This window comes from Toxorhynchites rutilus, chromosome 3 (genome assembly GCF_029784135.1).
Source record: "Toxorhynchites rutilus septentrionalis strain SRP chromosome 3, ASM2978413v1, whole genome shotgun sequence".
NCBI classification, from domain to species: domain Eukaryota; kingdom Metazoa; phylum Arthropoda; class Insecta; order Diptera; family Culicidae; genus Toxorhynchites; species Toxorhynchites rutilus.
The window spans coordinates 93,014,852-93,031,327 of record NC_073746.1 but is presented as its reverse complement, the minus strand read 5'-3'; the positions used below and the strand labels follow the sequence as shown (position 1 = coordinate 93,031,327).

The 16,476-nt window shown below is 40.9% G+C and overlaps 1 protein-coding gene across 1 annotated transcript; it reads right to left on the bottom strand.

Annotated features, from left to right (window-relative positions):
- Window positions 1–1,033: 1,033 nt before the first annotated feature.
- LOC129773314 (uncharacterized) lies at window positions 1,034–16,112 on the bottom strand. The gene is made up of 2 exons (XM_055776916.1): window positions 15,692–16,112; window positions 1,034–1,155 (listed from the first exon to the last, which is right to left on the bottom strand). The coding sequence occupies exons 1-2, from the start codon at window positions 16,110–16,112 to the stop codon at window positions 1,034–1,036; spliced, it is 543 nt and encodes a 180-aa protein (XP_055632891.1).
- Between the last annotated feature and the right edge of the window lie 364 nt (window positions 16,113–16,476).

The window sequence follows — 16,476 nt, the reverse complement described above, 5'->3', positions numbered from 1 at the left end:
CTCTCATGACGTTGCACATCTATGTTAGATGTTAGTTTAGACTCCTAAAACGAATTGGCATGAAATTCGTCATGTTTTAAAATGAATTTTGGACAAATCCTGCTTCAAAAATATTATCTTGCTAAATGAAAGGAGAATTTTTCGTGTAAGTTCGAATTTGTCTTACAGTAAGTAAACAAAGGTTGTCATCACTAGCGCAATGGGTTACTGTAAAGGAGAAGTGTAATAATTTAGCCGTTCATACGATCACATGTAGGTCCCGTAGAGTTCTAGCCTGACTTAGCCAGCTGCAGCCGGGATGGTGTAGAATGGTAAAAGAAGAATATTGATTTTATGGATAAAAAAGTATACATCCACCAAATCATCCAAATTTCCGAAAAATATTGGGCAATTCTCAAAGGTAAATAAAAGAAATGTGGGGAACCAATCAAAACGTCATCTGATATGAGAAGTGGTGGATGCCGATGACAATGTCACTGTGTAGAAAACTTAGAAAAAAATAAAAAATTCGAAAATTCATCCGAAAAAGAGAACAATATTTTTTAAAATATTTTTTCACAAACTTTATAGAGGTGAATGAACTGAAAAGTTTGAAGTCTCTCAAAAACAAAAAAAAAGATTAGATTAGATCAAACCTAAATAAAAAAACCTATAAAAAATATATTTTTACCGATTTTGTACTTTTTCCCTCATGAAGAAATAGTGCGGGTAAATTCTAAGCAACTAGACACGTTTTCAAAATGTATTCAAATGCAAAATTGAAAAAAAAAATCCATTTATCCAAAGTAGTGTCATCAATACAAGAAAACTCCCGCCGCAATGGTTGGCGACATAAAATATTTACTTTTCCCTTTTGATCCTCGGGATAACTTATGCGCTCTAACGCATTTGACGTTGTGTTTGCCCATCATTTTTCACAACGCTCAGTGAGACTTTGAGTGGTGGTGTCCACGGCTGCAGCCCAGAGCTTCCCGGAGCAATCCGAGTGGCGGGACCACACACGACGACCGGAGCCGGAGCGGTCGGATTACTGTTATTCAACGCCGGAGCGTGGTGGCACTTCAAAAATGGTTGAACAAGTTGTTGACGAGTTGGTTTCCTTAAGGCCTATTCGGTGGTTCCACACGGTGCCACTTCTCAGTGCTGTCAACTTACCTGAAATTGAAGAAAAGGTGAAGAAAACGGTTAATTTTGCGATTGTGCTGCGCGCGGTGGTAATTGATATATGGGATGAGTGGGAAGGATTTCATGTTTCGCGTCCAGCTTGCATCTGCGTCAGCATATGGACGCAAGTGAATTTTCTACCCGGTGTGTGCAAATGATTGAAAAGTAAACTTTTAACTGCTCGTATGCTGCAACGAACCACGACGGACAGCTCATCTACCCCCCGTTTGTGGCCACACATGACTCGTGAGCCCTTCCCCCGGGTACACAAACAGGTCCATTCAACCATCTAACCATCCGTCCGTCCGTCAGTCAGTCGGTTAGATAGGAACTACGCGATATATCACCCGCGTTGAATTAAGTGTTTTATTCAATATTTGATTTACGTATTTATTTACATTCAGCGGAATAACATTTTTTCCGTTTTGTCTTGCGTATCCCATTCGGTTGTAAATAAACAGTTAGAGATTTATGATGCCGGTCGGTTTACGCAAACTGGGCTTGGATCGATCTAAGCTGAGGCTTCGATAATTGCTGTGAGGTCTAGGCCGACAATGGGGAACTGTAGGGGTAAAACCGCCAGGCGATGCCGATGAATAGTGGCGACGAGAGTGGCTTTGGCGCCTAGAATCCTTTGACTAGCAGTGATGCTATTTTCCCGAGCGTGGTCGGCATCTTCGCAAAACAGTAAGTAGCAGCTGTTGATTCAACGATCAATCCCTCAGTCTACTAACCTTGCTATAAACTTTTGTTCTAACAAATGCCACTCATACTCTCCGACCCCGATATCTAGTTGAAAATTTGCTGTCATTCATAAATCACTGCCATCTGATTGAGTTCACGTGGAAGAAATCGTAATTAATTGCACCAATTAAGCTCATTGCTTCAGTTAAATTCGCTGCTGGGACAAGCGGACGTAAGCTTAAAAAACTCAAACCAATTTAGCGGTCATTTGACAGCGAGTGACGATCGACCTGGTTTACTCAATCAGCAACCAAGAGAATAAGTTCAGTTGGTGGAGGTAAACAATCATCGAACGGTTGACATTAATTATGGGGCCGTGGCTGTATCGGTCGGGTTTGGTCTTGCACGGATCAGGAACTCCGCTGGGAGCGGTCCACAGTAGACGACAGGCAGATAAGCTTGAGTGATCCGCGCTGTTGCAGTGCTTTGAACGGTTTCGGTTCCAGTCGCGATTTTTCTACTTCATAAGTAGAACTGAAGGTAATTAATTTATCCAGTAATTTATGATGGCTAGAGCTGGACCGAATGCGGTGGCAATGTGGTCGATACGGCGCAAAAGTGGGGGTTGAGTTAGAGATCAATGTGAGAAATTTCCGGGAAATAAATGGTTGATGTGATTGAGACTGTTCTAATAAGAAGTGGAAACCATTTGTGACTGTTCTGTTACGGTGGTATTGACGTGACAATTGGTCAAATTTTTCCGCTTGTCGTTTTTTTCATTTATCATCATGATACCCAGTTAGTTAATAGTCTTCACTTCTCCTGGTGATAATATGGCGGAGATGAAATGTTATTATTAGAAAATTGATTATCCTGGATATGAAGGAGAATCATCGCTTTTAGTTGTATAGCAATTCCAATTGAAATCGACAAATGACAAAACATGAGTATTTTTGATGCAAATGAAAGTTCGTATTCCATTTGGGTTGAAGAAAATATGAGTTTTCCACAGAATTTAGGATTTTTTTGACTGAAGTGTAACTTTTGAAAAGGGCGTATCGATTTTAGTAAGAGAAATCTTTGATAATTTATATATCAAAAACTATGAATTGTATCGAAAAAAGTGTTGAACTGATTCGGCATAACGGGATCGCCATCGCGTGACTGTCGCAAACGGGATTCATCATCACGTGGCTGCGTAAGCTATTCTTGCGCTATTGTGTTGTCTCCGTAGCGCGTAGCCTCTGTCTCTCCCTGATTAGGGCAGTAGAGCGCATTATTGGAACAACTTATATATTAAGGTACACATATTTCTTATTAATATTATTATTCAATTCATTTGTTCATTGTTTGATATTATTATCATAATATTTTCTTTTTGCTATTTTTTTTAAGATTATTGTTAAAATCAATAATAATTTAGAAATAAGACAGAAATTTTTGTAAAATGGAGAATAGTGGAGGATCTCCAGAGATGGAGATCTCCGATAAATCTCATACAAGATCTGGGAAAAAAACATAAACGAGTCCCTCATAAGGAAGATAATTCTTCTGGGGACGAATCCGCTCATCCTACCAAGCCCCCCTCTAAGAAAATTGCAAGCCTCCCTTCTCAACCCACTGTTACTTCCACTCCCACTCTCCCATCATCGATTTCGCTTCCCCCTTCTGATGCTTCCGATCCAACCCAATCCTCGTCCTCGTCCTCATCCTCATCCTCGTCCTCGTCCTCGTCCTCGTCTTCCCCCTCTGTTGTCTCCGCTCCACGTGTCAGAGTTTATCCAGAAGATGCACCTGGAACTGGCCCTTGGGTTGTTTTCCTCCGGCCAAAACCGAAAGGAAAAAACCTTAACGTGATTCAGATCATGAAAGATCTGGCCAGATACACTTCTGTATCCGAAATTCGCAGGGTTAGACCGAACAAATTGCGAGTTGTCGTGAATGAACGGAAACACGCAAACGAGATTGTTGCATGATCAACGTTCGAATATCGAACATTTATACCCTCCCATAACGTAGAAATTGAGGGGGTGATAACTGAAACGGGTCTGACGAGCGAACAAATAAAAGCAGAAGGAAAAGGCAAGTTCAAGAAGCTCCCCTCAATGGAAGTGAAAATCTTGGACTGTCGCCAACTCGGGAAACTTTCCCATGATGGGGACCAAACTAAATTTACGCCGTCCGACTCGTTTCGAGTCACCTTTGCTGGTGCCGCCCTCCCTGACTACGTTATGGTGGACAAATTGAGAGTACCTGTGCGACTCTTCGTGCCAAAGCCCATGACTTGCAACAAATGCAAGTCAGTTGGTCACACTTCGGATTATTGTGCCAACAAGGAGCGCTGTGCCACTTGCGGAGAGCAACATGAGGGGAAATCCTGCAGTGCGACTGAGCATAAATGTCCATATTACGGGGGATCCCCACACGAGCTCTCAGTTTGTGAAAATTACAAGAGTCGCTGGGAGAAACAGAAGCGCTCTTTGAAGGAACGCTGGAAACGCACTTTTGCGGATATTTTAAAGGGCGCTTCTCCACTGGCCCAACAACAACAACCAATCAACACACAAAATGTCTTCGCCACGTTGCCCGTTGACGAAATAGAAGCGGACACAGCTAACGGGGGCACACCGTTCATTTTCCAAGGGAATCCCCGGCGCAAAAATGTGACCACTCCCAAAGTTCAAGGACAAGCCCCTCCGGTGATACCCCCTGTTAGCATGCCTAAAAAATCGAGTGCAGCGGACAAGCAAAATCAGGTTCCTCCTGGTTTCCGTGGGAATAATTCACCTTCGAATGGCCCAGCACTCGAGGGGACATCAAAAACCCCAACTGTCCCTGTTATTCCGTCCAGTTCAACTTCCCAATCGGGATTTATAAAGTTGTCTGACCTTTTGGACCAAATCTTCAAGTGTTTTAATGTTTCTGACTCCATCAGAACCCTTGTCATCTCAATGCTTCCAGTATTAAAGACAATTTTGCAACAATTGATGCAAACATGGCCCCTCCTTGCAATGATTATCTCTCTTGATGTCTAATTCAAATAGAGAGGTCGGAGATATCACTGTTTTACAGTGGAATTGTCGTAGTCTTATCCCTAAATTGGATACATTCAAAATTTTAATTCATAACTACAATTGTGATGTTTTTGCTCTGTCCGAAACTTGGCTTTCTTCGCGAGATGATATCTCTTTCCACGATTTTAATATTATACGCTTGGACCGTGATGACAGATACGGAGGGGTGCTTTTGGGGATCAATAAGTGCCACTCATTTTTCAGAATTGACCTTCCACCTATTGGAGGGATCGAAGCTGTTGCTTGTCATGCAAACATCAGAGGCAAAGACCTCTGTATAGTCAGCTTGTATTGGCCTCCGAGAGCTGCGGTTAGCCGCAAACAACTTGATGACATGTGCTCACTCCTTCCTGAGCCACGATTGATCTTGGGAGACTTCAACTCTCACGGAACTGCCTGGGGGGAACAGTACGACGACAATCGTTCATTGTTGATATATGACCTTTGTAACAGCTTCAATATGACCGTTTTGAACACTGGGGAAACAACACGTGTACCTAAACCTCCTGCTAACCCAAGTGCTCTTGACCTCTCGCTTTGCTCGAATTCACTATCGTTAGATTGCAAGTGGAATGTAATCCAGGATCCCAACGGTAGTGACCACTTGCCAATCAAAATTTCCATCACCATTGGGTCGAATTCTTCTGAATCTATAAACATGGCATATGACCTCACAAGACACATTGACTGGAAAAAATATGCGGACGCGATTGCTCTAGCCATCAATTCCAGAGATGGTTTACCTCCATTGGAGGAGTATAACTTCCTTTCTCGTTTGATCTATGACAGCGCGGTTCGCGCTCAAACGAAACCCATCCCAGGTTCCACCATTTCCCGAAGGCCTCCCAATCTATGGTGGGATAGCCAATGTTCCAAGCTTTATGTAGAAAAATCGAATGCATTTAAAGCTTTTCGGAAACGTGGAACCCCTGAAAATTTTCAAACGTATTTAGCCCTTGAAGATCTATTTAAAAACTTAATCAAAGGGAAAAAAACGTGCTTATTGGTGAAATTTCGTGGGAGCTTTGTCACGAGAAACGTCAATGAAAAAATTATGGAAAGTGGCTCGAAACATGAGAAATCGCTCTTCAACGAATGAAAGCGAAGAATATTCACATCGATGGATTTTGAATTTTGCACGGAAGGTTTGTCCTGATTCCACTCCTGTGCAAAAAATTGTTCGAGATATACCACAAGATAGGTGCGATCTTGATTCCGAGTTTTCGATGGTAGAATTCTCTCTTGCTCTGCTCTCATGTAACAATTCTGCTCCGGAATCGGATAGAATTAAGTTCAACTTGCTGAAGAACCTCCCTTATGTGGCGAAACATCGCTTGTTGAATTTATTCAATCGGTTTCTGGAGAATAATATTGTTCCAGATGATTGGAGACAAGTACGAGTTATAGCTATTCAAAAACCCGGAAAACCGACTTCAATTCGTACCGCCCAATAGCAATGCTGTCTTGTATACGGAAATTGTTGGAGAAAATGATCTTGTTTCGCCTTGATCGATGGGTTGAAACGAATGGCCTACTCTCAGATACACAATATGGGTTCCGCAGGGGCAAGGGGACGAATGATTGTCTTGCGTTGCTTTCTTCAGAAATTCAAATGGCTTACGCCGAAAAAAAACAAATGGCTTCAGTATTCTTGGACATAAAGGGGGCCTTCGATTCTGTTTCAATAGAGGTTTTGTCGGACAAATTACACTCTCGGGGTCTGCCGCCTCTATTGAATAATATGTTATATAACTTGCTTTGTGAGAAACATTTGAACTTTTCTCACGGAGATTCGGCAGTAAGTCGGGTCTCTTACATGGGCCTCCCCCAGGGCTCATGTTTAAGCCCCCTTTTGTACAACTTCTATGTAAGCGACATCGACAATTGCCTTACACAAAATTGCAGCCTAAGACAACTTGCAGATGATGGAGTGGTGTCTGTCGTAGGACCAAACGAATCCGACCTGCAAGGACCCTTACAAGATACTTTGAACATTTTTTCAACCTGGGCCATTGGTCTAGGGATCGAATTCTCCACGGAGAAAACAGAGATGATGGTTTTTTCTAGGAAGCATAGACCAGCAAAACCAAAGCTTCAACTTTTGGGTAAACCGATCACTCATGCTATGTCATTCAAGTATCTTGGGGTCTGGTTCGACTCCAAATGTACTTGGGGGGCCCATTTTAGGTATCTGAGTAACAAATGCCAACAAAGAATAAACTTTCTCCGTACAATTACCGGCACCTGGTGGGGAGCCCACCCAGAAGATCTTATAATGTTGTATCGAACAACTATTCTCTCAGTGATGGAGTATGGCAGTTTCTGTTTTCAATCAGCTGCCAAAACACACCTCATTAAACTCGAGCGAATTCAGTATCTTTGTCTCCGTATCGCGTTGGGATGTATGCCCTCAACGCATACCATGAATCTCGAGGTTTTGGCAGGCCTACTCCCACTAAAAGATCGCTTCAATTTATTATCTCTTCGGTTCCTCATCCGGTGTAAGGTCATGAACCCATTGGTGATCGGAAATTTTGAGCAGCTGATCGAGCTTAATTTTCACTCTGGATTCATGAGTTCATATCATGAATTCATCTCCATGCAGGTTGATCCTTTTTCGTATATTCCCAACCGTGTTTGTTTCCCTGACTACATCAATTCCTCTGTGCATTTTGATCTGTCCATGAAGCAAGATATCCATGGATATTCAGATTACCAACGATCGAGGATCGCTCCAACGATCTTCGATGAAAAGTATGGGGGTATCAATTGTGATAATATGTACTTTACTGATGGGTCCACTATAAACGAGTCCACAGGATTTGGAGTGTTCAACGAATTTTTTAGCACCTCACACAGTCTTCAGAATCCTTGCTCAGTGTATATTGCTGAATTGGCAGCAATTCATTGGGCGCTGGACAGCGTCGCCTCACGACCTGTTGAACACTATTACATTGTAACGGATAGTCTTAGCTCTGTCGAAGCTATCCGTTCAGTGAGGCCGGAAAAGCACTCGCCGTACTTCCTTGAGAGAATACGAGAAATTTTGAGTGCTTTATCCAGACGCTGTTATGTCATTACCTTTATCTGGGTCCCTTCATATTGCTCCATTCCGGGTAATGAGAGGGCTGACTCATTAGCAAAGGTAGGTGCAATTGAAGGCGATATTTATCAGCGTCAAATCGCCTTCAATGAATTTTATTCTTTAGTCCGCAAAAATACCATCGCTAACTGGCAACGCAAGTGGAATGAAGATGAATTGGGCCGGTGGTTTCACTCGATTATCCCTAAGGTTAGCCTCAAACCGTGGTTCAAAAGTCTGGACTTGAGTCGGGACTTTATTCGCACCTTCTCCCGACTCATGTCCAATCACTGTTCGTTAGATGCACTACTCTTCCGTTTCAATCTTGCCAGCAGCAATCTCTGCGTTTGTGGCCAAGGTTATCACGACATCGAGTACATTGTTTGGTCGTGCGAGGTGTATCTGGTCGCCAGATCGAATTTAAAAAACTCCCTTCGGGCCCGAGGAAGACAGCACAATGTGCCGGTGAGAGATGTGTTGGCTCGGTTAGACCTTGATTACATGTCCCATATATATGTTTTCCTTAAAGCTATAGATCTTCGTGTGTGATTGCCCCTACATCCTTATACCCTCCTTTCCTTCCTTTGCGGGTAATTCGTCCCCTTGCTATAAATAGTAGAATAAGTTGAAATGTAAATACACTATAGATATACGAATAGATTTATAAATTGAGTGTTCATCAACATTGTTACAATTTCCTTATATCCCATCCTTCTCCTAAAAATATGTCACCCTCCTAAACTCGAGTACACCGCGAGTAATCGGTTTTCCACCTTACTAACCATAGATGTAAGAAAATTGTTTATATATATAGTTTTAAAATTATATTTAAGAATTCGGCTCCTTTAAACTTAAGTAACTGAGCCTGTAAAAATAAACGAATTAAAAAAAAAAATTAAAATTGGGGATACTACAATATGTGTTTTTAGGTTTATTATGGATGCGGAGCGTAAATACAATAAGGACAAAGTTGAAGACGTTTTGGATGCCATTCGAGCTGGATTATCCATCGACTGTTGGAAGGAGTCACACCCAAACCCAATCAGAAAACCAACGGTTCTGACGAAAGCAGAAGAAGGAGAAATCGCTGCTTTGGTGGAGGGACCGTTCCCAGTCGGGTGTTCAACATGGATGAGAGTGCATTTGAGATATATAAATATATACTAGTAATATTGTTACTAATAACGATAAACATCATGTTAGTTAAGACCAATAGAATACATTTTTCGAGAGTCGAACGAAACAGATGAAAAAAACGAGTTCTACAGCGGTACACCGGTCTGGAAAGTCGAAAACATCGAATTTGCTTTTTTTTTACATTTTTGGGAAGCATGGTTTCGCGTTTTTCTCGAAACCATATTTTTTCAGCTGATGGTATCGATTTCTCAGCTGTCAACTCGACCGATTTGGCCATTTTGACAATTTTTCGAATTTTCATAAACCCCTATATAACTATATTTAGGTATTATCTTATACAGGCAAACCTTGTAGAATAAAAACCTAAACACAGAACATGCAGAAAAAATGAATAATTTAGATTGCTTATAACTCGAATATTTCTTACTGGATCGGAAAGATGTTTGCATCAATTGATAGGCAATATTTCTATGCATCTATCGCAATTAATAAAATGTTATTTTTCATTAGATAAACAATTGAATAACTGTAAGCGTTATCTAAACGCCCTAACTGCTTCGTTTTGATTGGCCCGATTTACGGTTTCCCCAACACAGACTTCAAAACCAAGCAGTGTCGGAGAAATAGGCATTGAAAATACATGAATGTGAGGGAGCTCTTGTTCCCACCGAAATATGTTTCCTAACAGAGACATCAAAACCAAGGTGCCCAGGGGAAATCGGTATTGCAAATATATGCAAGTCGGAGGCATTTTGACGTGGGACTACGTCTGACCGGAATATATGGGAGGTAAAATGAAAACCTAAACACAGAACATGCAGAAATAAATGAAAAATTCGGAATGCTTATAACTCGAACATTTCTTACTGGATCGGAAAGATGTTTGCATCAATTGATAGGGAATATTTCTACGCGTCTATTGAAATTAATAAAATGTTATTTTTCATTAGATAAACAATATAATAACTGTAAAATGTTAAGCGTTATCTGAACATCCTAACTGCTTCGTTTCGATTGGTCCGATTTACGGTTTCCCCAACACAGCCATCAAAACTAAGCAACCTTGGGGAAATCGACATTGCAAATACATGACAGTAAGGGGGTTCTCGTTCTTACCGAAATGTGTTCCCTAACACAGACTTCAAAACCAAGCAGCGTTGGAGAAATCGGCATCGCAAACACATGAAAGCAGGGGGAGTTTTTGTTTCCACCAAAATATGTTCCCTAACAGAGATTTCAAAACTAAGGTGCCTGGAGGAAATCAGCTTTGCAAATTCATGCAGGTCGGGGGGAATTTTTGTTCCGACTGAAATGTTTTTCCCTAACACAGACTTCAGAACCAAGGTTTCTGGGGAAATCGGCATTGCAAATACATGCAAGTCGGGAGCATTTTTGTTTCGACTGAATTGTGTTTGCCTAACACAGTCTTCAAATCCAAGGTTTCTGGGGAAATCTACTTTGCAAATAAATGCAAACTGCGAGTACTTTTGCACTCGCTTGACTATGTGTTTCCCTAACACGGTCTTCTAAACTTAGGAACCTGGAAAAATGGTGCAGACACTAGAGGCGAATGAACTTTCAGGTTTCAAGCAAACTCGCGGTTCGAGAAGTGCGTACACTTGAGAGATGCAAACTTCAGAGGCAAATGTAAAATAAAATAATCGTTAAATTATTTTTTCCGTTCATATATTTCGTCCGTAAAAGGACTGTCATTTAATTTACTTGTAACGAAGAACATAATCTATCACAATGCATGAATTAACCTTACATGTTCAATCTTTTTACTCACAAAGTAAATATATTGAATTCAATTGAATTCGGAAATTGTTTCATTCAATCAAGAATGTAATCAATACAAACAAGTGATTGCTAAGCTATGGTAGTCCCACGTCAACCTTGCGGTTATATCATAGATAAAACCCACAAGTTTTTTTATTGCAGGTAAGGTGAGTGATACGATTAGTTTTAGCAAATAAAATTTTAATTTGGAACTTTAATGTTGGTTGCTTCGTGGAATTTCATATCAATGACCGATCGTGTATTGTGAAAAATTTAGCCCAAGTGTAAGTGTGAATTGTGTTTGGTAGTAGTTGTGTTAAAATTACTTGATAAATGAAACGTTCAATTAAAATTTGCATTGGGTTGAAGAAACACTCAGAAAGTAAAAATTATGTGAGAAAATTACCTTTTCCACACCGCCCTTTTCATCATATCTCCTCCACTTCGGTATCTTTTATCTGATACGCACCATCCAACGACTGTTTACCATCACTCGGTAAATACTGGTGGAGTGAACAAACAATACCCAGCAACCAAACAAAATGAACCTTTTCAGGGCCACCAAATGATTATCAAAGAATTTAACGATGTAATTCTTCAAACATATCCAAAATCAACAGATAGCCTAACGGAATCCTACGTAAACTATGCGGTCGTGTCTCGGACACAACCCTCCTGTGACTTTTTGCACTCCGGAGAATGTTTTCCTAACACAAGTGGGAGCGAACACAACGTTTTGGCTCGGTTATTCAAGGTTGCATTGAAGGATATGCCTTCATATCTTCTGTTCACTGAATTTCTACGCATACCATTTGATGATTAGGCAAAATGTTGATAATCTTTTGCTTCGATAACGCCTATTGATTAAACAATATGCGTTCGAAGTACATATCAAAATCGGAGCCTGAAGTTCATCAAATCAAGCAAACTCGTGGTTCTAGAAGTACGTACACTTGAGAATGCAAACTTCAGAGGGAAATGTAAAATACAATAATCGTTTGATAACTCTTCCGTTCACATATTTTGTGAGTCCTAGGCACAATATCAAACGTAAAATTATTAAATTTACTTGTAACGAAGAACATTATATATCTTAATGCATGAATTGACCTTTCATGGCATTTGTTCAATCTTTTTACTCACAAAGCATATATATTGAACTCAATTGAATTCGGACATTGTTGCATTCAATCAAAAATTCAATCAATACAAACAAATGATTACTAAGCTAAGATAGTCCCACGTCAACCTTGCGGTTATATCATAAACATAACCCACCCATTTTTTTGTGCGGGGGATAGGAACCGTACAAAAACTTCACCAGTAGCTTTAAAAAATCGTGATCGGTACACATTTTGAAAAAATACTTTTTTGTGCGGTAGATACGGACCGCATAAAAAGTTTCCCCCAAGAAAATAACTCAAATCCACGCCGTTCACTGTTCAATTTCCTTTTGTTTCCCTGCTTTGCGATGGGACAGTTTGCCTTTTCGGTTGCGCGTGGCTGTTTTGTACTTTTATATGTACGTCGAAACGTGTTCCTGTTAGAAATAATGTCATGCAAAAACTTAGAAAAACTTAGAGCATTTGATGGGAGGAGGCGGATAATTGAGACGTAAATATGCTTTTGCGCACTGAAATACATATTAACCATCGAAAAAAACTAAATGGACGATAACTTCGTCAAATATGCTTCTTTTCATATACCACACAAAGAAATCGCACAAAAAAAAACGCACAAGAATAAAAGGTTTTACTGTAGTTTCAAAATATTCTTTGGAATTTGTTCTGCGTCACGCCATTGCTTCAGAACCGATATCACCATCAAGGTATCAATTTTCAGACACCATCTACGCATCCAGCTGTTAACAGCGTAATAATCGTTATTCGTTCACTCAAAAATGGAAAATACATTCCTGTCCTTCTATAGAACGTGATAATTCATGTGATACATGAATTTCAATTCCCGGCAATAGCGATTAGTGGGTCTACATTTTGCAAACTGGAATGAATCATCACCTGTACTGGCGGGCTACCAAATGGCAACACGTCTCGCCTCCGGATGACGGAAACACCTCATTTCGCTATAAATTGAGTTGCACTCCTTGGTGCGCCTCGCCGATGGTCGTCAAGACATGTCGCACCTCTCAACAGCACCCGAAAACGAGAGCAGTTAATCTCTCACTCATGCTGTCACATCACAGGGCGGCGGAAAAAAATCCTGTCCGGTCCGAATTTGCCGTCGCAGGTCTGTGTGTTTTATTCGCGCAACTCCGTCATAAATTCTTGTACACTTGTGACAAGCACTCCCCGGTGCTTGGCTGTCGCCAAGTGAGCTTCCCCCCGGGCAAAGGGGGTCATGTTGGCGGGTACACGTGCATGTAACACATTTCCACTTTGAGACGTTGTGTGACGCATGTTGAATGGTTGGTAAACATATTTTAATTTCACGAACCTCGACGACGTCTCCGGCAGTCAACATCTATCGGAAGGCGATAAGAATTCATATGTACTTTAGAAAATAAAATATATACAATATTAATCCACAGAGATGCGTGTTTCCACCAAACAAAATGGATTAATCTTGACGGACATAAATCCATCAATTCCTCAAACATCATTCCGGACAGCCGGGGAGAGGATATTTACGTCCACGCACAATTTGAAACATACCGAAGCGAGATCCCAGCTTATAACAATCAATTAACTTTTCCGGACGAAACGGGCGAAAAATGAAAGAAATCAGAAGAAAACAGATCCCAAGCGATTCCCTTTTTTTTCGGCTCCATCTTCAAGAGTCGATGAAAAGCATCAATCCCCGTCAGCAAATTGTTCGGTTGTTCTGGTTGCGGGAAAATTTGCTAACCCCAGGAAATCCATCCTTGTGTAAGGATGGTGAACAGAGTACATATTTATGGGTGCCGCCGGAGCACCTGTCAGTCGGACGGTAGCCGATTTGTTGGATGTTTCGGTGAAAATTTTGAATGACCATGCAATTTAGTCATTGAAATGAACCTTTGAATTTCGAATAAAAATATCTTAAAACTACATTTGCATACAGTGGATATTATAAACAAATCGCTTCCAACGCAACGCTGGAAGTGAAATTGAAGATATATCGCGCGTTGGACTGCTTGATTCGTCTGTACTCGTTCTCGTGCTGACTGTGCTGTGAATTCTCTTTTTTTTCTCGTCTCCCTGCGCCGAAAATCTTCTCATTTCGGCCGGTATCCTCCGGCACCGGGGCGGATGGGGTCAGCAAGCGAGAAATCAAAATGATAGATTTATTGATGATCTTCCTTTCGTTATTTGAAGAATTTATGTTGTTATATGAACCCATATCTTCAGACAGACGGAATCGACATCCGAGGCCCAAAATGTAGTAAAGAATCGAACCGATGGGTTGGATGTGAAAGGCATAAAATCCACTGAGTGATTCATTCAGACAGTGGGAATGTCTTCTCCCTTTCTTGTAGTACGATTCTCGATTTACTCTGTCAGGGTCGACCCGTGAGTGAGTGAGTGAGTGAGTTAGTGTGTCCCGTTTGCGAGGGGGAGAGCTTGATTTGGTGGACCCTCTTTCTGCGAAAAGCAAGCGTGCCGAAGATCAGCAGCGGTGAAGAAAAAAAACACCAAAAAGAAGAACGGTGGAAGTGTCTTAAGTTGTCTATACACACTTTTTACACGTTTGACGTCCTTTGCCACCCCTTTTTTTGCAGGAGGCACGTAACCTTGGCCGCTGAGATGGATTTGATTCAGTAAGGAACTTGCGGATGGGACGGACAAAGGAAGGAACTCAGGTTTATCCTTGTTTATACACAAATCATCTGGTAACGTACATAAATCTACAACCGGCTGGGGGTAGCTTGTGATGTTACGCGGCTCAGAAACTCATGTGAGAAGCCTTATCGAATGGCATTTGAAGAGTATTATGTTGCATTACATCTATTCGTATGTACAAATTGATGTGGTACCCACAAGTATTATAAGAATAAATAACATTTGAAGTGAGTGAACATGGTGAATAGTGGATTGATAGCTTTAAAACGAGTAGATCAACTGAAGAAAAGAACGAATTCCACGATTTTTCCATCTTCCATAGTATCAATGAGAACTTTTTGCAACTCCAACGCTACTCTTTTAATTTGGAAACGATGCATGAATTTACGAACGATCGGAGAAAAGTCACCAAAAAGATTAACATTAACAATTCATAAATCGTCCTGTTAGTGGTTAGACGGCAGTGGCAGCGAGGCTTTTTAAATAATCTTTCTTGAAGATGAAAATTTAGCTCAGTTTTCCAAATTGATCTCTTCCACGGCTAGAGGAAAAGAACCGAGAATCCAATCCAATCACATACGACCAAAGACCAATCACTTATGAGATGGATGTTCAAGCAAGATGGTATCTATTTGTGCTAGATTTTTGTAATGTCAATAGTTACTTCTAAAGCAGTTTTTAGCTATTACAACAAGTAAATTGAAACAAATATTTTTATTTTATTCTAACACCGTCTTCGACTATTCGTACAGACTGATTTTGTTTGCTCACAAACTAGGTATAATTAGCAATCTTAGATTTAAACACATTTTTAGTCAAATTGAAGTCAAATACGTCACAAACAGCATTAAACATACGAAGACATGTATCAAACGGGTTGTTGTAGCCGTAATTCGTTCTGTGGTAAGGAATGGCTAGTAAACATGAGTTCCGAAAGTAACGAGGAGGAACATTCAACGGAATCTGTGCGAGAAGTTCAGGGCAGTCAATACCTCCTTGAATTATGTCGAACATCCGCTGCATTGTAACGCGTCTGGTCGATAGTGGCTCCAATCCAATTAGTCTACACCGATCGGAATAAGGCGGAAGATTGATAGGGCCGTTCCATGGAAGTCGTCTCAGAGCATAACGTAGAAACTTTTTCTGCATCCGTTCGATCATCAGTGTATGAGTTACGTAAAAGGGAGACCAAACAGGGGCAGCGTACTCCAGAATGCTTCGTACCAACGAACAATACAGTGTCTTTAAAACGTAATCGTCGGTAAACTCGTTTGCATGACGGCGAATGAATCCCAGCACAGAGAAAGCTTTAGCCGTCATAATGTCCACGTGCTCAATGAATCGTAGTTTCGAATCGATCATGACTCCGAGGTCACATATGGACGATATACGTTCCAACGTTGACGTTTCCATTTTATATTAAAACAGGGTGGGGCGGTTCGAGCGACCAAAGGAAATTATTTTGCATTTCTTCTCATTGACCCGCATTTCGTTATCACCACACCATTCCAGCAGTGTATTTATATCTTCTTGAAGAACTAAACAATCCATGGGGGATGTAATCGCCCTGTAGATCTTCAAATCATCTGCAAATGCGAGCTCGGGCGATGAAAGTAGTGAGCACAAATCGTTGATGTACATGTTGAATAACAACGGTCCAAGCACACTCCACTGCGGAACACCAGATGTGATACTGAAACTACAAGATTTAGCTGAGTTGACCACGGCATATGCTGTACGATCACGAAGATATGAAAAAATCCACTCCGTAATCGAG